The sequence below is a fragment of the Panthera leo genome, chromosome B2 (assembly GCF_018350215.1).
Source record: "Panthera leo isolate Ple1 chromosome B2, P.leo_Ple1_pat1.1, whole genome shotgun sequence".
Lineage (NCBI taxonomy): Eukaryota > Metazoa > Chordata > Mammalia > Carnivora > Felidae > Panthera > Panthera leo.
The window spans coordinates 96,498,088-96,520,986 of NC_056683.1; the positions used below are offsets into that span (position 1 = coordinate 96,498,088).

General features: G+C 44.5%; 1 protein-coding gene across 9 annotated transcripts in view; it reads right to left on the reverse strand.

The window, feature by feature from the left end:
* Positions 1-2,406: 2,406 nt before the first annotated feature.
* SCML4 (Scm polycomb group protein like 4) overlaps positions 2,407-22,899 on the reverse strand; it is a 114,559-nt gene continuing 94,066 nt past the window's right edge. For 8 of the 9 annotated variants that reach the window (XM_042939488.1, XM_042939493.1, XM_042939489.1 and 5 more), the window contains 3 exons: positions 16,114-16,404; positions 6,472-6,617; positions 2,407-3,680 (listed from right to left, as the gene is read on the reverse strand). In XM_042939488.1, coding sequence (XP_042795422.1) covers positions 3,555-3,680; positions 6,472-6,617; positions 16,114-16,404 — 563 coding nt within the window. In that variant the 3' untranslated portion in view covers positions 2,407-3,554. Of the gene's footprint in view, positions 3,681-6,471; positions 6,618-16,113; positions 16,405-18,427; positions 19,332-22,899 lie in introns of those variants that run through there. The other variant, XM_042939494.1, reaches the window with a different exon arrangement.

Here is a 22,899-nt window from a genome sequence, read left to right on the forward strand (position 1 = left end):
CCTAAAGCAATCTCAAAAAATAATTAAAAAAATGATTTTAATTAAAAAAAATATTCCATACAGCACATAAATACAAAAATAGGTTATTGCTGCTTCAAGGGTTGAGGCTGTTAGAAGAGGTGGTCTTTTATTGTTTTCCTATGAAATTTATAGTTGTATCTTCCCTCTCTCACTGGTTTCCTCCTGAAGTAAACCAACCTTCGCTCAGGATTCCTCCCATTTGGTTCTCCTGAGGAGTTCTTCATTCCTTTTTCCTGATGAAAGGAAAAACCTTGGCAGCCCCGCTGAAGAGAAATGATGGGAGCCCGGTGAACGCTCTGGTGGGAACTAAACAAGGCGCTCAAGACGTCTGTCTGTTCCCTGCCCCACGGGCTGCCTGGCTAGGTCTCTGCCTCAGTCACAGGGGCCCTGGGCTGGCTTGACCCTTCCAGTCAGCCTGAGGGATGCAGGCCCAGAACCCCAGAACCGTCCCCCAACTGCCTCCAGGGCGCACCCTGCTGGCAGCAGAGGGGATAGCTGGTCATAACAGCCTAGAGTGGGTTCTGCTCCAAGTTGCAGCTGGGAGGCATTCTAAACCAAGCGACTGTAAAACTGATCCGCTCTCGGCCTCTTCTAGGCTCTTCCAACTACTGTTAGAGCACACACACACACACACACACACCCTACATCTTTTTACTTGAAGTCTTCACAAAGGGAATCATGCACTTATAAAATACTTAAAATGATTTAGGCAATAGAATTGTCTTTAGATTTTTTTAAAAAAATGTTTGACACAGGTGATTGGAAATGTCCGGACACGCACACACACACTCACCCACTCTAATTTGGAATTATGCAAAACTATATCATTATTCACCGCAACCCGAAGCAAAGCTACTGCCATGGAATAACAAGTGTGAGGTTCCCAAAATAAGCTCGCGTTTGGACGAGAATGACACACATGGCCTGACTCTTTAAGGTCCATTTAGAGGAAATGGCCTGGCATGTTTTACATTTGCTGAGCTATTTAGCTGCCTGGTCTGACAAGATTTTTGAAAGGGGTGAAAATTAATTATAATTGCAGTATTGCTACAATAATTTGGTTGGCTAATTGCATTTCAGTGCAAAAACAGGCAAGGAGGAATTTCCTCCCTGGGTTATTTTCTGATATGGCAGCATTCATTTTAAGAGTAATGAGATTTTTAAAAAGTCAAACCTTAAATATCATGGCTTCAGCAATCTGTCCTGCTTAAAGTTTAATGCAAAATGAGATCGCACCTCCGTGAGAGCAGTTACACGTGAACATGGATCCAGTTTTCTCCTAGACTTGAGAGGAGAAAATCTCTCTCCCCCGAAAACTACTCACAGTATCTCTTTGACATTGTTTGGGGATGATTTTAATTTGGGGGCACCAATGCTCCTGCTTTTGTAGTGAGGGAGGCACTGGTGAGGGTGGGTAGGAAGCTTTGAAAGTCTCTCAACAAGGTATGTGTTGGCAGAAGAGACGCGACAGGTCTGAGAGAGGAATGTGAGTGGAAACCCGCGGATGCAGAAAGGGTGGGTGAGTTGTGGTGGGGTTTTCTGGGCCTCACCATTTTCACGTTGGCTTTTGAGGGAACTTATCTAGCTCCAGACCAGCCATGAGCACTTAAACTCTGAGGGACAGAGTCATTTTATCTAAGATGTTGGAAGACTCTGTCCCAAGGCCTGATGACACCGGGGTAGCTTTGTCAGGTGCCGAAAGCAGCAGACATGAAGCTCTCCCACAACCTGATGACTCCAGCTCAATTCAGGGGCCAGGTTTAGGACAGTCTCCTCCTCCCCTTCTCTGCCATGCTTTCAGTCCAGCCACCAGGTGTGTGTCTAAGAAAGGATTTTGCTATGATGGGCTTTCTCGATTATCGCTCATCAAAATGGGTCTAACAGCATGGCATGGAATCTTCCTTAGGATCTTCATCTAAGTTCTACCTGATCAAAGAGAAGATCAGCATTCAGATCTACCCTGGCAGCCCCTGTCCTGCACCAGGGCACCTGGTTGAAGGATGAGGGGCTGAAATCCCACCCTGCTCCAGCCATCAGGTGAGACCCCTGCTCTGCTCTGCCGGCTGCATCCCAGAGGAAGGTATGCTTTCCCTAACTTGCATTTTGGCCATGGGAGGCCCTGAGTTTTCCTTGATCCTCTCCCTCCCAGAGATTGCAAAGTCTAGCATTCATCTCCTCACCTCCAACGTTATAGATGTTTTAAGAGGATATGCCCATGGCGAAGGTGAATTCAGTTTGAAGATACGCTTCCTGTTCAGTGAGGAAGGAAGCATAAAAGAAGGAGGGACAGAAAGAAAGGAGAAGGATAAAAGGAATGGAGATGAGGTCACCTTCCTGCCTATTCAATTGTGGTTTCATCGTCCTTCCTTGGACACAGCTGCAAAGGGGTAAAAAATCAATTTTTTTTCTATTACTTCACGGTGAGGAAGGAGAAAACCTATTTGTAAATTGAATTAAACCCAATAATAGCATGTCTGTGTATTTGTTGAGAACTAGAAAAATTAGCTAGCGATACAACTACGTAATCCGGCAATGTAACTAGAAATCAACACTCTTCCATTTCAAAGCTTATCTGAGACATTTTTCTTCTTCTTTTTTAAAGAAACACCCATGGCTAAATGTCACTAAGACTCTTCGGCGTGCCAACACATCAACACCTCAGTAAGGACTCTGAAAAGGAAGGGACTCCAAAGCCCCATCTGGGAAGAACATACTTCCAGATTTTTGCCTTTGCTGCTTGTGCATCTCAGTCCATCAATAATGACTGGGTATGAACTAGAATGCTCTAAGAGACGGTTTCTTCCCAAGTTGCAATCTGTGGTGCTGACTGTGGAAGAAATTCCCCGTGTCTGTGTAGGCTAGATCTTGTTCACAGAGACCCTAACCCATCCCCGGAGTACCGGATCAGCAGGCTACTGCAGTGAGGGTCCTGAAACTTCATTAACAGTCTGCCCTCTAGTGGGACAACACAGTATTTCAAATAACTAGGAATAGAAAAGACTTTTTTCTTCTCTGTCAGAGGGCAAAAGAATTCAAGTTTTCCAGATAGTGCAAAGTGAGGCGTTTTTCCCTAAGACAGCTTCCAGAGCTGAATTAAGCAAGGCTCACAATGATAGGTCCCCAGGGCAGAGTTAAAGACAGGTGGTGCTGTGGTGGAGACAGAGGTCTTTCTTCTCACATCTTTGTGAGAACGCTTCAGGGTTCTTCTTGGGCAATAGCATTCCGTTCCCTGCTCTCTCATCATAAAAATAGGACCCACTCTAAGAGCAACCAGCCTATCAGGAACGTTAAAATAACAGGCTTTTCCATAATTTTTGGCAAATCATTAACACAGAGGAGCCTTTCAAAAGGGTCATGTTGAATTTTTTGTTTTTAAAGGCAGAGATGCACAATTTTTTTTTTTAAAGGCCAAGTCTTTGTGGCTGTTAATTTTAAGAAGAGAATCCATTTTATGATGGTGGCTGGATGTTGGTAAGGCAGAAGATGATCTTGAGATCTGTTGTCTGGACATTGCTTCTATCTTTTAAAAACCTTCAGAATTTGGCTTGCTTCAGTTTATCAATATGGTAGCACAGTTTCAGCGCGGGGCCCAGCTTCAGACCCAAGTATTTCATGATCATATCACTCTTCAGCAACAAGAGAGCATTGCCATCAATCTCCTGGCAGAACAGGATCAGAAAAAAGAAAATCCAGAAGGTGGTCAGAATAATAGAACAGTGGCTCTGGTTAACATGTGGTCAGGGGATGAGGCGAGGGAATATGGATTTACTCATATATATATCTCTGAGTCCCAAGGCAATATCTTCTTTAAAAAATAAATTAAAGCAAATACTATGTGTTCCTCTTCCCATAATGTCCCTGAGGTCATATGATACATCGGATCTTTCATATTCCTGCTCCCCCTACTGAAGGAACCGGACATAACTCCAGTTATGTTCCCGATATCCCCCACATGATATTTATCTCTTTATCTGCTCTAGGACCAAAGAAGCAAAAAATTTACAATGGACTTAATGTTTGTGTCCCCATCCAAATTCAAATGTTGAAATCCTACCCTCCCATATGACAGTATTTGGAGGTGGGGACTTTGGGAGGTAATTAGGTCATGAAGGTGGAGGCCTCATGAATGGGGTTAGTGTCCTTATACAACAAGATGGCAGTCTGCAACCCAGAAGAGGATTCTCACCCTGATCCCAGACTTCCAGTCTCCAGAGCTGAGAAATAACATCACTCTTGTTCATAAGCCAGCCAGTCTATGGTACTTTGTTATAGCAGCTTGACTGGATTAAGACAAAGTGTCACCTGTTAGACCCTGAAACTAGCAGTTACTTTTCCATTTCAGGTGCCGGTACGAGGCCCTGACTGCCTTCCATCACCCTAATCTCTTCTATCTTTTCTTGGTAAGCCCACTGACCTTGAGCTGATTACCAAATTGCTCATTACATTTGATGAGGGATTTCAGGTGTCTGGCCCTATCAATAATTTGAGGTGGCAGACAACTAAATAATGCACCTACTTCATCCCAGGATTCAGCACAAAGAACTACTAAGGGAATGCCAACCCCTCGTGGTCGTGGTATTGTTCCGATTTGTCTCTGAAAATGGTAACCTTCCAGAATGCGTGTAGAATTCATGAAACTTCTAAGGCTGGGTTTCCTCATTCACCTATCCTGTCATTTTCAGGTCACAAGAGACAAAGGGTAGAAAGTGTGGGTGCTCAGGTTGGGAGAAGAGGCAGTTACAGGACTCATATAACCATGCAAGGCTCACCAGCCCTTGTTCTGCGTCTATGCAGCCGGTATTGATGGAACACCTACTCTGTCACTCACTCTCTGTGTCGTTGGCAAAATGGAAGAAGAGTGGGCAGATCTCAACGATGGGCCTAATATTCTCTCTTTACCCCATCTCCTAGACTTCCACCATCCCCTACCACTCTGAAGGAGAGCCAGACTCCTCCTACCCAGATCTGTCTTAACATAACCCAGTCTATGGTCCCTGCTCTCAAGGCCCCATTGTCCAGCGATGGTAAATATATCCCTAATGAGCGCCTGGGTGGCTCAGTCAGTTAAGTGTCTGGCTCTTGGTTTTGGCTCAGGTCATGGTCCATGTGGAGTTTGAGCCCCATATCAGGCTCCATGCTGACAGTGTGGAGACTTCTTGGGATTCTCTCTCTCCCTCTCTCTCTGCCCCTCACCCACTCATGCCGTCTCTGTCTTTCTCAAAGTAAATAAATAAACTTAAATAAATACATATATATATATATATATACATATATATATATATATATATCCCTAATGAAATGTGAGTGTTGGGTTAGAGCAGAAGTCTCCCCAGATCTGAGAGTATGGTTTCTATGACAGAATCACCAAACAAAAGTGAGAGACAAGAAGGAGAATATCATGGTAAATGTGGCCAGCCAGAATAATGTTCCCTCTCTTCCCCCCTAGATGTTTACGTCCTACTCCCCTAACCTGTGAGTATGTGAGGTTACCTGGCAAGGGGGAATTAAGGCTACTGATGAGCTGGATTTAAAATGGGGGTGGGGGGGAAGGGTATCCTGGATTACTGGGTGGGAGAGACAGCATCATCGCAAGGATCCTTACAAACGGAAGAAGAAATCAGAAGACAGAACTAGAGTCGGCAGCCTGGGCAGGACTCGCCTGATGTTGTTGGACTTGAGGATGAGGGCAGAGGCCTACAGGCCAAGAAATGAGGGTGGGTCCAGATGCTGGGAAAGGCAAGGAAACCAATTCTCCCTAGAGCTTCCAGAAAGGAATGTCAGCCCTGCAGACGCCTTGATCTCAGCCCGCCAAGACCCGTCAGACTCCTGACCCACTGAACTGTAAGATAATAAATCTGCGTTGTTCTAAACTAGATGTTTGTTGTAATTGGTTCTAGCAGCAATAAAAAACTGACATAGTAAGCCTGGCAGATGAAGTATTAATTACTTTTTTTTTATTTACCATATTTATAATATTTCAGAATCTCTTAAATATATATTCTAGAATCTCCCTTCTAAGAATACCTGCTACCTGAAGGCTAACTATAAGCCAGGTGCCGTGCTGAACACCTTACATGCATTTTCTCATTGAACCCTCAAAGCAGCTTAGACTATTAGGCACGGTTACAGTTTGCCCGGCATATTGTAGGTGTGCTATAAGTGTCTGTTGAATGTGCAGACAGACGGATGGATGGGCAGGAAAACAGGCACTCCTAATAACAGCCGAAATGAGGGAACAGATGGGACAAATACCCCTTCTTAAAAACAAAACGAAGTGAGAAGCCTGTGGTTCCATCTGGCCTCCCTTGAGTGGTGGCCCAAGGCTTAGTTGAGACCAGTCCCCCTCTGCAGCCTGCAGCTCCCTGAACCTCGCCCTTCCTCCATGCTCCCTCCACCCCCGCCTCCGTCCCCCTCCCAGGCCAGGCCTACCATGTGCATGCAAGTACTCACGTGCTTTCTAAAGAGTTCCACGTGAGGCCCCAGAGCCTGCGGGTCAGCGTCTTTCACAAACCAGACCACATCCTCCACAGTCCAGGTGGAGGGGTTCCTGCTCCGGGGCCGCCTGGCATCCTGTCCGTCTGGGGAAGGGCTTGAGGCTGGACGGGTGAGCACACACAAGGAGAATATTAGACACCGGGATGATGGCCTCAGTGCCTACCTGGTGCTGCCTGCCCCCACCTGGCTCTTAGTCCAAGGCTGTGGCCTGAGTGACCTCCTGTGACAGAGAAAGGCTGGGAGAGACAGTCTGCAGCACGGGGAGGCCACTTCTGGAGGCAGACCCTCCCATCCCTGCAAACGACCTCCGCTCTCCCACGGAGTAAAGCGTTAGAAAATGGATCTCCTTCAACAGGCTGTGCTTCTGGTCCATGTTAGTTTTAAAAAAACCCTCCTGCTCAGTTCTGTCTCAGTGAGCCCTGGACCTCCTTAGCCGGGTGACCAGAGAAGGCTTGCTAAGCTGAACGTCCAAACTGGCCCCTACAGTGCTAGGAGGCCAGAAAGAATTCAGATCCTTTCTGCCTCCCCTGGTTACACCGAGACATAAAGACTAGGAGAACCGAGGTGCATTTTGGTCCTCGTTCTGAGTCTCTGCCGCCAGTGCCGGGAATCCCTCTGTGAGAGGCGCCTCTTCTCTGCATGTGCAGAAAGGAGACATCCTCTCACTGCCCCAGGCACAGAGTTCCTCCATGGCCCCCTGCTCTTCAGAGGACTTGCCCCAGTCTCCCCTACTAGCATGAGAGTTCCTTGACAGCAAAGGGTCCAATCCTGTGCCTGGTCCCGAGCTGGTCCTTGATACGTGATTATTGTATGACCTGCACCATTCCTTAAATGCATCCCCAACATGGCAGAGTAAAAGGTACAAGACAAGTAAAGGAGGAAAAAAGTAACGAATCGAATGCCTGGCCATATCTAGAGGTTGACTTTTTTCATATGTCCCAAACTAACTCCTCTTTCTCCAGCACCAGGTTCTCCTCCTATCCGTCGGGTTTCTGAAACCACAGTGATGTCTCTACTTCTACCTCTCCTTCTACTGCCCCTTATTAGCTCCCCACATTTAATTATTCTTAAGCTCTTAGGAAGATGCCTCTCACACTGGATTCTCCCTCCCACCCTGCTGCCCCTATCGGAGATCCTCTTACCCAAACCCCTGCGATGGGTTCCATGGGTATCCTTGCCCTGGGCTCTCTTCCTTCTGGGCAAAACTGTCTACTGCCTCAATGCTTTCTGTAGACCCAACCCTGTCTGTGCCCCTTGCCTATGTACTGACTCCAGAGTCCATACTCTAGCTCAAGGTCAAGGACTCTCTTATAATAACATCTTTCCTTCTGAGACAGAGGGGAAGCGCTTTTGTGCCAGAGAGACCTAGGAACAAACCCTGGAGCCACCCACTGCTACCAATTTGACCATGACTCAGCTCATTAGCTGTAAAATGGCAACACTGTCCTTTAGGAAGGGCAAGTGTCAGACTGAAATGGGATTAGGCCTAAGCCCTAGGGCTACCATGCATCAGGCACTCCACAGAGGGGAGACACCCTGCCTGCCTCCACTGCCCTCCTGCACACTCCCATCCGGGCACACTGACAGAATGTCTCCCTAGCTTCCCTTCTCCATCTTTAGCCAGGGCTTTTGGCTTTTCTCTAGAAGCACATACCCTCCCTCCTTTCCACAGAAGCTCCACCAGCCATCAAAACCCAGGCAGACCCCTTCATGGGCAGCATTTCTGTGTCCTGCCATCTGGACATCACATTCCTCTGCCTTTAACCCCCACATCTTTGTTCTCAAGACGCTTTCCACATTCCACCTTATACTGCAGTTACGCGTGTCTATAACCTCCAGTTAGATTTAAATTTCTCGAGGACAATCATTTTCATCTCCCCCCATCCCATCCCATTCATTCCACAAACATCTACTGAGCATCTCTTCTGTACCAGGTCCTGGGCAAAGTGTCTGGTGAAAAACAGGATCCTCTCATTACGGGGTTTATGATCATTGACTCCTCCACAATTCTAAGTAAATGTGTTTGCAAATATGGGCTCAGGAGGTGTAAAATGAATCAATATATTTTGTAGGAACAGTATAGATAACTCACATAAAGGACTTGAGGAGGTAATCCTTAATCCTATTTTCAGGCCCAAAGAAAGTGGAGGCTCTGAACAATGAAGCAGCCTCCCTACAGAATAATTCTATGTGAAAAGTTCAGAAGCCTTCACTTCCACTTCCCCCTTTCAGTCTCGGGGCGCAGTGGTTCTCTGCTCTCTCTTTCTGGCTCCTCTTTTTAACATGCTCGAAAAGTGCACAGCTCTCCATTAGTGCTGAGCAAAGTACAACATCACATTTCCGAGTGTGCCCTAAAACCATAATGGTTCAGTTGAGAACTGGATTTGCTTTGAGATTTTCCCTGCCTTTTCCTTGCCGGACCTGGGAGTGTCCCCTAACATGGGTTGGCACAGGGCATTTTGCCGGGAAACTATTAGTGCACCCCGGAGCCGTCTGAACGCGGATGCATGCTTGTTCGAGATGATTTCACTGCATTTAAAGACATCTGCACTCAACATGGGGACGAGGAATCACAGAAATCATATTCGCCCTCGATCCTGCTCCATCGGTGCTTCGGTGGTAATCAGGGTGATAAAAGATGCTCTGATTACAAAGGCTGCAAGCCTTTGGTGCCAAGAATGATTTTAGAGTGATCAGAGCAGAGGTCAAATCAAGTTTCCTGTATCTGACAGGAAGGAAGAATACCAGAGCAATTCATAGCATCATCCCTGGGAGCCCAAGCTCCTTGAGCAAGGTCAGGGCACAACTTTCCTAGTGGTCACAGTCAGGGGTTGAGCAAGAGGGGCGGGATCATCTTGGCTGAGGAGGCTCTCCAGGTGATGGCTGTGGAAGGAGGCGGCCCAGTTGGAGAGTGGCCCCGGTGCTTGCTGTGGGCATTTTTCACCTTTCCAGGATGAAATGGCACCAGCCGGGCCTGGCTCGGGAGCCTCTCTGAGGGGGTCTCTTAGTCATACAAGACAGAGAGCAGCAGGAAGCCTGCCACACCTTGGGAATTGCTCAAGATCCAAAGCACATAAACTGTCTCTAGAAGGAAGAGAAATGGAACTTTCCAGTGGCAGGTTTGTAAAGCCTTTGCAGTGGTCTGTACTCACAAAGATAATAAATACGCTACCCCCCCCTCCAGTGGCTGTGAAGGTGTCAGGAAGACAGATGGATCCGGCCTGACACAGCCAGGCCAGGCGGATGTGATTGGACAGCAGGAAGACATGATGGATGTGAAAAGAATCTCGTTCCTAAGGGACCAGGGCATGCAAAGTGCTCGCCAAACGCCTTTATGGGAAGGCAGGATTCTCCATGTCAGACAACTTTGTGTATGTCATGTCCCTTCACTAGAGCTGCCAGATTCGGTGAAGAGTGAAACCCAGTTGTGAATGGATGTGTAGGTGAAGGAGGTGGGGGTTGTTTCTAAAGCTGATCTCGCGTGCACCAGGAATAAATGCCTACGAATCAGTGTTTAAAGCAAGCCCGGGCATTTTCACGGCACAGGGACTTGCACGGCTGTCTTTGAATCTCTGTGTCTCATACCTGCCCACAACCACATGCATAATTTCCTTTTGCTCATTCATAATTCAAAGAAAACTTTTGAGCTAACAATAGAGTCATATGGAGGAAGGGAAGGAGCAATGAGCCGGGAGTCAAAATCCCTACCACCCACCAGCCGTGTGAGTGTCTTTGTACTTCTCAGGTGTGAAATAAGGGAGTTGGGAAGAATCTCTAAGGTTCCTCTGCCTCTGATATGGTTGTGGTTTGTCCCGCACAACACCCGGGGAGTCACCTTCTTGTGTATCAGAAAGTCTTATCAGTGTGTCCATGAGCAATGCACACTGAGTAGAGTACCAACGGCCAAGCTTGTAGCCCTTCCTGGCCCAAATCATTCTCCGTGGGCTTTAGTTTCTTCATCTTGCTGCTCAAGAGTATCGTAAGAATCAAGTATGTGGCTTTGGGCTGGAGCCTGATAAAGAACATCTTGAAGGGAAGCCCATCGGTGTCCAAAAGGGACCTCTCAGTGTCCTTCCTCAGGTTTCTCTGAGTCCCCTTGGCCCTCTCGGCATCTCTAGCGCTGGATCTGGGTTGGAGGGGATGGGGGTGAAAGCCAGGGAAGGATAGATCTGTTCTCAGCTCCTCCTAGTGACCTGGTCCCTGTAGAAGGCACCCTTCCTAGAAACAAGGCCATGAGGAGTGTGGGAGGTGCCCAGCCTAGCCCACAATCTGGGTAGCATCAGGTAGTTTAAAACAGTGTTGTGTTTCATTATTTCTATGGTAAGAATTTTCAAGACTGTATGAGGCGAGAGAGATAGGAGACAGAAGAGCACCTGACCAATCCTCAAATTTTAATCAGATTTTTCTTTTATTCTTTCAAGACCAGTTGACATGCTGCATGAGAAGAGAGGATGCCCTGAGAGACAGGAGAGACCAAAGGCCTAAAATGAGGCCACAATGGGCTGGATCCTTCTCTACCACCACAGACATGCGACCTCTGGGCAAGCAATCTGACCGCTGCCAGGAAGCTTCCAGCCACTCCTCCCCACGGTCCTTCCCTAGCCAGCTCCTGCTTCCCTGTCCAGCTGGCTCCACTGTCACTTCTCCGGGAAGCTTTTCCCACCTCCCTGGAGCAGGCTCAGTGACCCCTCCCTAGCTGATCCTCCCATAGCATCATATTTTTCCTTGGAGGGATAGTCACTGTTGTAATGAAGTTTGTGCAATATTGTTAACGTCTGCCTCTGTGGAATTGCACACTGTCAGAGAGCAGGGCCCACATGTGTCTTGCTCACAGCTCCATCCTTAGACTTGGGACGAGCCCCTGGCATAGTGTGCTCAGTAAGTATCTGCTGGCTGAGATGGAGCAAAAGCTGTCTGAGACTTAGTTGCCTTGCCTGTCAAACACCTACCATGTTGAGAGGATTAAATGGGATGATGTGAAGCATTAACCAGTAAGAATTAATCAAAAGGTAGTTACTATGCTTCCTATTATTATGATGTGTCATTCCATAATGGCCAGTAGGTTTGTCTTGCTAAAGTCCATGGCCATCAGCTTACCTCCCTGTTCAGAAATGTCTGGTTCCCACAGATGAAAGCTCAGTCTGCTCGAAGTGGACCCCAAATCTCCCAGGGTGATTTCCCTCAGCATCTCTGCTCAAACTCTCTTCTTTCCCTGGAATCAATAAGCCCTTGCCACACTTTTGCTCACGTCAACCCCTCCACATAGAGCGCTGTCCCTATTCTCATTTTCTGATTGGATGGTCTCTCTGTCCATCACCCAACACCTTACCCTATGGAAGCTTTACTTTCTTCTTTATTTTCATTCTTTCTTGATTCTGAAACTTGGACCTAATTGTGGTTGGGACTTTTACAGCATGTCCTATTTAATGCAAAAGTTAGGAAGCTTTTGTTATCTGAAAACTTTATAGCTCTTGATGCTTGCATGTTGGGTGGGAGAAGATGTTTATATGTTGGATGGGGAAGAGCTCTCAAATTTTTACCTGAGTATCAGCAAAAACCAAGGAAATGTGTCCTGTGAATACATCCCCTCAGAATCCACTGGCAGGGGCTATAGGTATGATCTATCAAGACAGCAGGGGGCAGGGGGAGTACTCACAAGAGAAGGCTGAGAAATTTGTCATGTCATCCATATCTACCCTCCTGCCTGCAGCCTCATGCAGTTCTCTGGATTCTGTGATTTTAAACCATTTTGATTAGCACCACAGGGGAAAATCATTTTTTAGGTCCCCTCCAGGGTTTATGACTTAGGTCAAACCCTCCTAAAGAGGTATGGTCTCTTCCAACCAAATACTTACACTTGGGAAGCAATTCCAGAGCAATCCTGAGCAATTCCCAGGGTGGAGGGCAAACTTAATAACCCTCCAGAGTGCCCACAGCAAGCACCCAGACTGGCAGTTAAGTGACAAATGGGTAAGGAAGCCAATGGTTTCCTCTCCTACTTTAATATACTGCCATTCGATTCAGCACAGTTTATCTCCATGGGTTCCAGATATGTTTAGCTGCACGGACTTTGAGCAAAGCATACATAGAACCCCGCTCTGCAAATGTGAAGAGGCCCTGGTTAAAGAGGGCAGGGTGTTGGGAGTCCTGTCTGCTCCCATCCCCTCTTCCCTATCCCCTAGAGCTTCGAAGGGACCCCCTGAAGCCTACTGAAAGTCTGGAAATCCCTGGGGTAATTTTGAAAGACACAGGCTTTGGAGCCAGTTAAAGTGAAATCCTGACTCAACACTTGAATGACCTTATCTTGATCTTCACTTTCTTTATCTGTACCTTGTATATAATAATATCTACTATAACAATATGTACATATTATAATAAATCATAAAATACAACTTGCAAGAAGTCATAAATAATGTATGGAAAGTGTCTGGCTCTTGGTAGGTGCTCAATAAATAGTTATTTAGTATGTGCCTCAAGCAAGCAGGCTCCTATTCTGGGGCTATGGAGGATTTTGATATGAGCAAGGGACCTCACAAAGCTGAGGGTCTGGTTCCTACTGTGGGACAGGGAAGAGAAAGTCCTAGAGATGAGAGAACAAAGTGCTACAGAAGGAATCAGAAGGAACAAACATTTCTAATTGGGAGGTGTGGCTGAGACTCTCGGTCACCTACTCAATATCTTTTTTTTTTTTGCACTTCTTCCTTTATAATGGAAATCCTGATTTCCAGCTGGGATCGTGGTTTCTTAGAACAAAATCATATTTCCCAGTTTCCTTTGCAGCTGGTAGCCATGTGACTAAGTTCTGGCCAATGAGATGGAAGCAGCAGTGGAAATCTCTCTCAGAGATGCTGGCACTGCCCTCCTACATCTTGATGCTAGAGTGGACATAGCTGGCTGGCTTTCTGGTATCTGTTTCCATTTAGCACACTGGTTAAAGGAATCTTTGGAGCATTCGAGTTAATGTGCCTACAAAGGGTGAATAATTTTCTTTTTTCTTCAGTATACTAAAGAGGCTCAATAATGAACTTCTACCATTACATTTTGCAGCTAAAATGAGGAAGCTAGGTGGGTGAGTGTGTGATTTTTGAACTTCCCAAAGCCCCAAAGCGTCCAGCTAATTATGGACAACTCTGATTTTCAGGGCATCAAAGTTCTCACTAATATTTCTAAGTAGTGAAAGAGGCAATCCGTATTCAGGGTACAGTTAGTGTTTTGCTTGGAGAGGAAGGTAACAGGCACTGGTGGGCTCCATCTCTCTGATTTTACCCAAGATCCTAAGAGGCAAAGCTCTGAGTGAGTGGGGATCTCCTGGGGGGTTAACCAGAGCTCTAACAGAGAGGGTTCTCTCAGAGTTGGTTCCCAGGGAGCGTCTGGACCACCCCTCAGGCAGACCCCCTCAGACAGCTAACTGGAGAACAAAGGGCTGGGGAGGAGGCGAAAATGAAGGACAAGAGAGTTGTTGAGGGAGTGATAGATAGGGCATCCCAGGGTGGGAGGGAAGCTACCTTGAGATCCCTTTGAAGGATCTAAGATTCCCCTCATCCAGGGGTACCAGATAGACTGGGATGGAGCAGACAATTCTTCAGGTAGTGATAGAAGTTCTTTTCATCCTTTTATTGCTCAAATCCTACACTTACGACATCGGGCCTGATACTCCACCAACTTGACCAGAAGACAGGGTAAATATCTCCTTTTTAAAAAATGGCAACACTCTTAGAATTATGAGTCAACTCAATCAGGCGATGACCTGCAATCACCCTGAGCAAATGGGAACTGGGTTGAGGAGAAGAGGTTGACAGGAAGAGACAGCTAAAAGGCAGAGGGGCACCAAGAGGAGTGTTTTGACAACCAGGGGCAACATGAGGACACTGGCATCATGGTAGGGGACACAGAGATAATGAATGTTTATTGAACTACTACATGCCGGGTGCTACAAAAACTCTGGGGATAAGCCTAGGAAATAAACGCTGCCCCTCATTTACTTTAAGATGTTGATTTGTGCCAAATCTTGTTCTCTTCTTTCGTTCTTAAAAATCAGGTAGAACAATGTCTCTCTCCTTTGGAAAATGGGCTCTGCCCACTCAAATCTTCTGCATGGCTGATGGCTTATGTGACAATGTTGGGAAGTAGTCTGCAGGGTGCCTCTACATTTGGCAAGACCCCCGTGGCTGAGGGATTCTGTACTCTGCTCCTCAGAACTGCCCTCTGCTCAAGGCGTTCCTGCCTGCCTTTCTATCTATCCTCAGCCAGGAGAGGCTTGTGTGAGATGTGGGAGGTCTTTGAGGGGAAAAATGGAGGATGTTGGATCATACAAACTAGCTCATCACTGTGGCTTCTCAGGGCTACTGGTTGAGAGATCCAAGGCTCCGAACAAAAATGTGACTTGTCAAAGAAGACGGTCAACCCATTGGGAGGCTCCAGAGGGGCAAGATGAAGACTCCCTAACTCCTCAGCCTGGGGCCTCCTCTCCTCAGCAGCTTTCAGGTGCAGAGCTGCTGGGCTGTGATTGGGTGAGAGATGTGTTCACGTGATCTGTGACAGCTAATCTTTATCGAGCTTTTACCATGTCCTCGGTCTGACACTAAATACACGTGTGAACTTATTTAATCCTCCCAACAAACCTATGAGATAGATGCTGTTGTTATCATTCTAATTTTACAGGTGAGGAAACTGAGGCGCCGAGAAACCCAGACTTGCAAAAGGTCATACAGTCAGGAAGTGGTAGGTCCATGATTCTAGCCCAGTGCATCTGGCTCCATATTCCATGGATTATCCACTATGCTTTACAGCCTTTGTTCATTAATGAAATACTGAAGCTTGAAAATGATTGAAAAAAACAATGGATACCAAGCTATCCCTAGAATGAGAGCACTTTCATGCATTGCATCCCAACAAGGTATCACAAGGTAGTATAACCAGCATTAAGGAAATGTTGTTTAACTCTGGTTCTGCCCATGTATTTGTGTCCTACAAATGTCACCCACTATGCAAGAAAAGATGCTTTATTGACATCTAGTTCTTCTTTTTCCTGGCACAGAGATGATCTACATCTCTCAGATTCCCTTAGAGTTAAGTGTGGCATAATGGCCAGTTCTTGCCAATGAAATGTGAGTGGAAATGACGTGCATCATTCTCAAGCTCTAGGGAAGAGTATGTGCCTTCCTCACTCTTTCCCTTTCTACCCAGTAGGTGTTTGGGGCATGGAGGCCATAGGGGATAGCAGGGCCACAAAATGGACAAAGTCTGAGCCCCTGAATCGGGATGCATCCACGACCTAAGAACACCCACCTTGGACTCTTGAACAAAAAAATAAAATAAATTTCTATTGCATTTGAGCCACTGTACATTTTGGAATCTACTTACTCCTACAGCCTTGCCTGTTCTTATATACTATTTTCTTTACTTATGGTCAAAAGTTGAAGTTAGCTGCCTTTAAGAACAACAAAAATTCTTGAAAGGGCTTCCAATTTTCCAGTGTTCCATATTCAGATAGCATTGTTCCCCCTGAAGCCACCCCCTTCCCCCTACATGCAGTTATCCCAGAGCAAGGGCATAGGAGGTTAAGTCATGGGGAAGCCAGAGCATGCATTACATTACCACATCTGTTTCCTTCAAGAGGGGTCCCGTTTCTCTTGGGGCTGGAGCCTGGGGGCCTCAGCCCAGGTGTCAAGGGGCCTCCAGAGGACATGGGGCTGGAGCGGGGACCACTGGCAGTGGTGGCCAAGACTCCCCCAAGGTGGCCATCTCCAGAGTTCTGTCTCTTGCAGTACAGCGAGGAAGAGGTGGGCAAGGAGCCCCTGTGGCTAAAGGTGGAGGCGGAGGGGTCCATGCTGTAGCGGTTCATGCCCACAGGGTTCGCCAGGCACTCCTCAGTGGTGACTGTTTTTACTAAGCAAGAAGGCAGGACAGAGAAGCAGAGATCAGAAAGCAAGTCCAGGGGCTACCTGACAATCTTGGCAAACATTTCCTCAGTGGCATGGGTGCCGCTACCTGTAGGAATGAGAGATGAGGAGGAATGCACCCCATATCATAATCCCAAATAGTTCACCTCTCAGCAGATTGAGACACTTGTCTCACCAACAAAGCATATCCCAAAGAACAGATGGGAGATGTGCCCCTTCCGTGTTCAGAAGAAAAAGGGATTAATTTAGTTATTGGTGATTTGGAAGTAAAATTCAAAGGTGTTTCTCCTTCCATGGTGTTGCCTCTCCAGCAGTCGCTACTAGCTTGTCTGATTCTCCCTGCACTCTTTTCTCTTGCCCACTAACACTGCTAGCCTCACTTGGCCCAGGATGCTTTGGAGAAATCAAGCAAGAGTTACAATGCCCTTGAGTTAGGAGAATCACTTTGGCCTGGGTGGTGACACAGGGGCAATGGTGCTTCCCCCTCCACCCCCCCCCCCCCAATTTTAGTCTCAATGCACAGAAGGGTACTGTCCTTCCTCCAAAGCTAACAAGCTGGGGACACAAATGCTGATCTTATTGGCCCCACGGTCCTCCCCATAACCTGCATTTGAGAGATAAAGAGCCAATCAAAAGTGCAGGGGGAGTAAAGCTGCTGAAGAGTCAGCCAACCTCATCATCAGCTCCCCTTTGCTCAAGTAAATCACAATTTTCTATACTTTTAAAGCTTGAACTCCCTGTTGAACTCTGTGAGCTATACCTATGGCCAAATGGTGTGGGGTGTTTTGTTTTATTTTTAAGGAGAAAGTTCAGGAGGATTATGGGAATAGAAAGAAAAAGAAAAATATTCTAGGAATTCCTTGTCTTTAGTCCCTCCAGTCCCAGACAAGATCACATGTGCCTGGTCCCATCAGTAATCATCTTTATACCACATATGGTCAAAACAGATCTTGACATGCACAAAGAAAATTGTTAGAGTAACAAAAACCAGTGGATCCTCCAAGGTTGGCAATGGGGTAACACATTTGAGGCCACAAGACCCAGATGTTTTCTTCATTATGGATTCCTCCCATAATGTAGATAATGAAAGATTAAGACTTGATTTTATTAGGGCAACTAGCAATTCTTATATGTTGGAAAATATATGGATCTTGTCTGGAAGTAAAAGTCATTGCATATGGGATGTCGCTAAAGCAGTGCTTAAAGCAAAATTTATAGCTGTAAATAATTACATTAAAAAGAAGAAAGATCTCAAATTAATAACCTAATCTTTCATGATAAGATGCTAGGGAAAAAAAGAGCAAACTATACCTAACTAAGCAGAAGGAAAGAAATAAAGATTAAAGCAGAAATAAGTAAAGACTAAAAAAACAACAGAGAAAATCAATGCATCCAAAGCTGGCTCTTCGAAACAATAACAAAATTGAAAAACTTTAGCTAGACTGGGCAAGGAAAAAAGAAGATTCAAATGATCAGAAACAGAAATGAAAGAGGTGACATAACTACCAATCTTACAGAAATAAATGGATCATTAAGGAATACTATGGACAATCATATGCCAATACATTAGATAGAAGAAGAATGTAGACAGAAGAAATGGACAAATTACCAAAAATGACTCAAAAAAAAAAAAAATAGACAATCTGAGTAAACCTGTAACAAGTAGACAGAATGAATCAGTAATCAAAACTACTCACAAAGAAATCCCAGGCCCAGATGGTTTCATGAGTGGATCCTACCAAGCATTTAAAGAAAAATTAAAACCAATTCTTTACAAACTCTTCCAAAAGATAGAAGAGGAATGTTATGGACTAAAGTGTGTCCTCTAAAATTCATATGTTGAAGTCCTAACTCCCAAAGTGACTACATACAAGAAGGTAGTAAAGGTTAAGTGAGGTCTTAAGGGTAGGACCTTAATTTGACAACACATGCTCACTAGCTCTCTCTCACTCTCTCTCTCTCTCTCCCTCTCCCTCTCCTCCCACCTGCCCCCCCCCCCAGCAACATACATGCACAGAGAAGAGGCCATGCGAGGACACAGCAAGACAGTGGCTGTTCACAAATCAGGAAGAGCGCTCTCAACAGAAACCACCCCTGACAGCACATTGATCTCACTCGTCTAGCCTCTAGAACTCTGAGAAAATAAATTCTATTGTTAAATCAACTAGACTGTGGTATTCTGTTGTGGCGATCAAGCAAACTAATACAAGGAAGGAATACTTCCCAACTCATTCTATAAGGCCACTATTAACCTGATACCAAATCCAGACAAAGACATTCCAAGAATAGAAAATTATAGAATAATATCTCTTATGAATATGGATACAAAAATCCTCAACAAAATGCTAGCAAATCAAATCCTATAACATATAGTATAACTTATACACTGTGACCAAGTAGGATTTATCCCAGGAAAGCAAGATTGTTTTAACAGTTAAAAATCAGTTAATGTAATATACCATATAAATAGAATAAAAAAACAAAGATAGTACAATGATCTCAATAGATTTGACAAAATCCATTGTCTTTTCCTGATAAAAACACTCAACATACTAGGAATAGAAGGGAACTTCCTCAACTGGAGAGATAGCATCTACAAAAACCCTATAGCTAACATCATAGTTAATGGTGGAAGACTAGATGCTTCTCTTCCTAAGATCAAGAAAAAGACAAGGATGCTTATTCTCACCACTTCTATTCAACATTTTACTGGAAGTTCCAGCCAACCCAATCAGGTAAGAAAAAGAAAGAAAAAGCACCTAGATGGGAAGGAAGAAATACAACTATCTCTTGTATGTAGAAAATCCTAAAGAATCCATTAAAACATTATTGGAACTACTAAACGAGTTTAGCAAGGTTGCAGGATACAAGATCAATATGCAAATACCAATTGTGTTTCAGATTAAACAATCTGAAAATGAAGTTAAGAAAACAATTCATTTATAATAACATTAAATGAATAAAATATGGGGAAATAAGTTTAATAAAAGAAGTGTAAAACTGAAAACTATAAAATACTGTTGACAGAAAGTAAAGAAGATCTAAACAAACAGGGGAAAATCCCATGTTCGTGAATCAGAAGACTGAATATTGTTAAGATGGCAATAATCCTTAAACTGACCTATAGAGTCAATGTAATTCTTGTCAATATCTCAGCTGACTTCTTTGTAGAAACTGACAAGCTGTTTCTAAAATTCATACAATTTTCGAGGGACCAAGATTAACCAAAACAATCATGAGAAAAGGACAAAATGGAGCATTCACACTTTCCAATTTCAAAATTGACTACAGAGCAATGATAGTAAAGACAGTGTGATGCTGGAATATGAGTAGGCATGTAGATCAATGGAATTGAGTTGAGAGTTCAAAAATAAACCAATGTATGTTCAACTGATTCCCCACAAGGGTGTCAAAATCATTTAGTGGGGAAAGAAAAACCTTTTCAACAAACTGGTGTTGGAACAACCGGATATCCACATGCAAAACAATGAAATTGGACCCTTACTTCATACCATATACAAAAAAATCAACTCAATATTGGCCAAAGACTTAAATGTAAGAGCAAGAATTTATAAAACTCTTAGAAGGAAACATAAGAATAAATCTTCATGACCTTGAGTTTGGCAAGGCATTATTACATTTGACACCAAAAGCGTGATCAACAAAAGAAAACAATACACAAATTGGACTTTATTAAAATTTCAAACTTCTGTGCTTTGAAAGATACCATTAAAAAAAAAGTGAAAAGATAACCCACGGAATGGGAGAAAATACTTGCCAATCATATATCTCATCAGGGACTTGTTTCCAGAGTAACTCAATAATAAAAAGACAGCCTAATTTAAAGGTGGGCAAAGGACTTGAATAGACTTTTCTCCAAAGAAGATATACAAATGGCTAATAAACACATGAAACATGTTCCCCATCATTAGCCATTGGGAAATGCAAATCAAACCCACAAAGAACTATAACTTCACACTCACTAGAATGGTTACAATAAAAAAGTCAGATAAAGACAAATGTTGATGCTGTAGAGAAAGTGGAATCCTCATACACTGTTTGTGGGAAGAGGAAAACTAACACTTATTGTGCACCCACTATGGGCCAGCACCATTCTAAGCCAGTAAGGAGTAAGGCTGCCATTATAGTCCCCTTTTTGGAATGTTCTCATTATCTGAGATACCAATCCTTTTGGTATCTTTGATTTGGTATCTGAGATACCAATCTTTTTGGTATCCTTTGATCCCTAGTGGCAGGTGCTTTGGTATATGTGAGGAAGCTACTCATAGTGTCTGGCATACAGAAGGCACTCCATAAATATTTATTGAGTACACATTTGGGTGCTGTTAGCAGTGAGGCAGCCGTTGCATAGAACATACATTACAATTCATGTAAATAAATGACAACCAATGATAAAAAAAAGATGTAACTAAAATGTTTATTTTGTTTATTAAATATTTTAAATCCAAATTAAATATGTCTACATAGTTCTGATAGTGTAAGGCAGAGAATGCGGATAATTCTCCAATCTGCACTATAGCTGGAAAATAGAGATGCAGATGAAAGATTGTTCTCCTATGACAACGTGCAGAAATGGGGAACACGGGAACATGGACTTTATTGGTTTAAAAACTGCTGACGACCATGGGTGAGATCAAAGGTAATAAAAAGTCAGTTTCTGGGCTGGGATCCAAATGAATTCATCAAAAAGTAAAACCGACTTGAGAGACCATCAAGCCATGGCCTTCTACCCAGCAAAGGATACACCAGTGATTCCAGAGGCAGCGGGTGAACAGCCATGGAGACAGGTCCGCAAGCCCCCCATGGGGGCTCTGCATCGCCTGGAGCTCCCAGGAAGCCTGGGAGCGAACAACACGTACAGGTGCACACACCAGGGTGCCGTTCAGAATTGATGAGACACAGCTGCTCAAACCTGGTTCAAACAGCCTTTTCCTCACCTTTATAAATAGGGGTGCTGACACTTACATCACGCCAAAGCATAAAGATGACTGATATAATGAAGGCCGTCATTATTTACCTACAGGACTGAAAAGGGCCTGCAGAGAGCAACCAGCCCAGCATCTCCCCAAGTGTTAGATGTGTCTCACTGGTGGGACAGGGGATGATATCAGGTGTGACTTTGGTGTGTTCGTTTCCTAAAGCTGCGGAAATTACCATAAACTTGGTGGCCTAAAACAGCAGAAAGGTATTCTCTTGTAGTTCTGAATGCTAGAAGCATGAAATCACAGTGTCGGCAGAGCCATGTTCTTTCTTAAGGCTCAAAGGTAGGATCCTTCCTTGCCTCTATCTCGTTGCTTGTGTAGCCAACAATCCTTCATGATAGACACATGGCTCTAATCCGCCTCCATTGTCACATGGCATCTTCCCTGTGCATCTGTGTCTGCGTCCAAATGTCTTAGAAAGACATCAGTCACTGGATTAGGGTCCATAATTCAGTATGACCTGGTCTGGATTACATCTGCAAAAACCTTATTTCTAAAGAAAGTCCCAGAGCACCTGGGTGGCTCAGTCTGTTAGGTGTCTGACTTCGGCTCAGGTCGTGATCTCATGGTTCATGAGTTTGAGCCCCACATTGGGCTCTGTGCTGACAGCCCAGAGCCTGGAGCCTGTTTCAGATTCTGTGTCTCCCCCCCACCCCCCCGCCCCTCTCTGACTGGCACTATCTCTCTCTCAAAAATAAATGAACATTAAAAAAAATGTTTTTAAAGAAAGTGCCATTCACAGGCACTGGAAGTTAGGACTTGAACATGTATCTTTTTGGAAGACACAACAGATGAACATTATTTTTTATAGTCATGTATTTTAGTGTACAGCAATAAAAAAATTTAATTAGCCCATTGAACTATGATTTCACTGACACAATATCATTGCTTGAGGTTACTAACAGCTAAAGTTAAAAGAAATGAACCTGTTAAAGGAATCTCTTGAGTGAACACTTCTACAGTTGTCATATGGTTGTACAAAAATTGTGAAGGTGGTGTATTAACACTGGAATGCACTGAGTTAGTTAGTCCAACCTCTCTTTTCAAGCTGGGTGGTAAATAAGGAAAATAAATGAGCCTCTTATTTAAAAGCTTCCTGCAAGAGATTTTACAATCTCCCTCAGAGTGAGGTCATTGTACGACAAATCTCATTGGCTAAAATTTCTTCCTTACATCTAACCCCAATTTCTCTTGCTTTAGTTTGCAACGCTGTGGATGGAACTAGAATGTATTATGCTAAGCAAAATAAGTCAGTCAGAGAAAGATAAATATCATATGATTTCACTCATATGTGGAATTTAAGAAACCAAACAGATGAACATGGAAGAAGGGAAGGAAAAATAAGATAAAAACAGAAAGGGAGGAAACCATGAGGGACTCTTAAATGCAGAGAACAAATGAGGGTTGCTGAAGGCATGTTGGGTGGGGGGCATGGGCTAAATGGGCGTTGGGCATTAAGGAGGTCAGTCGTTGGGATG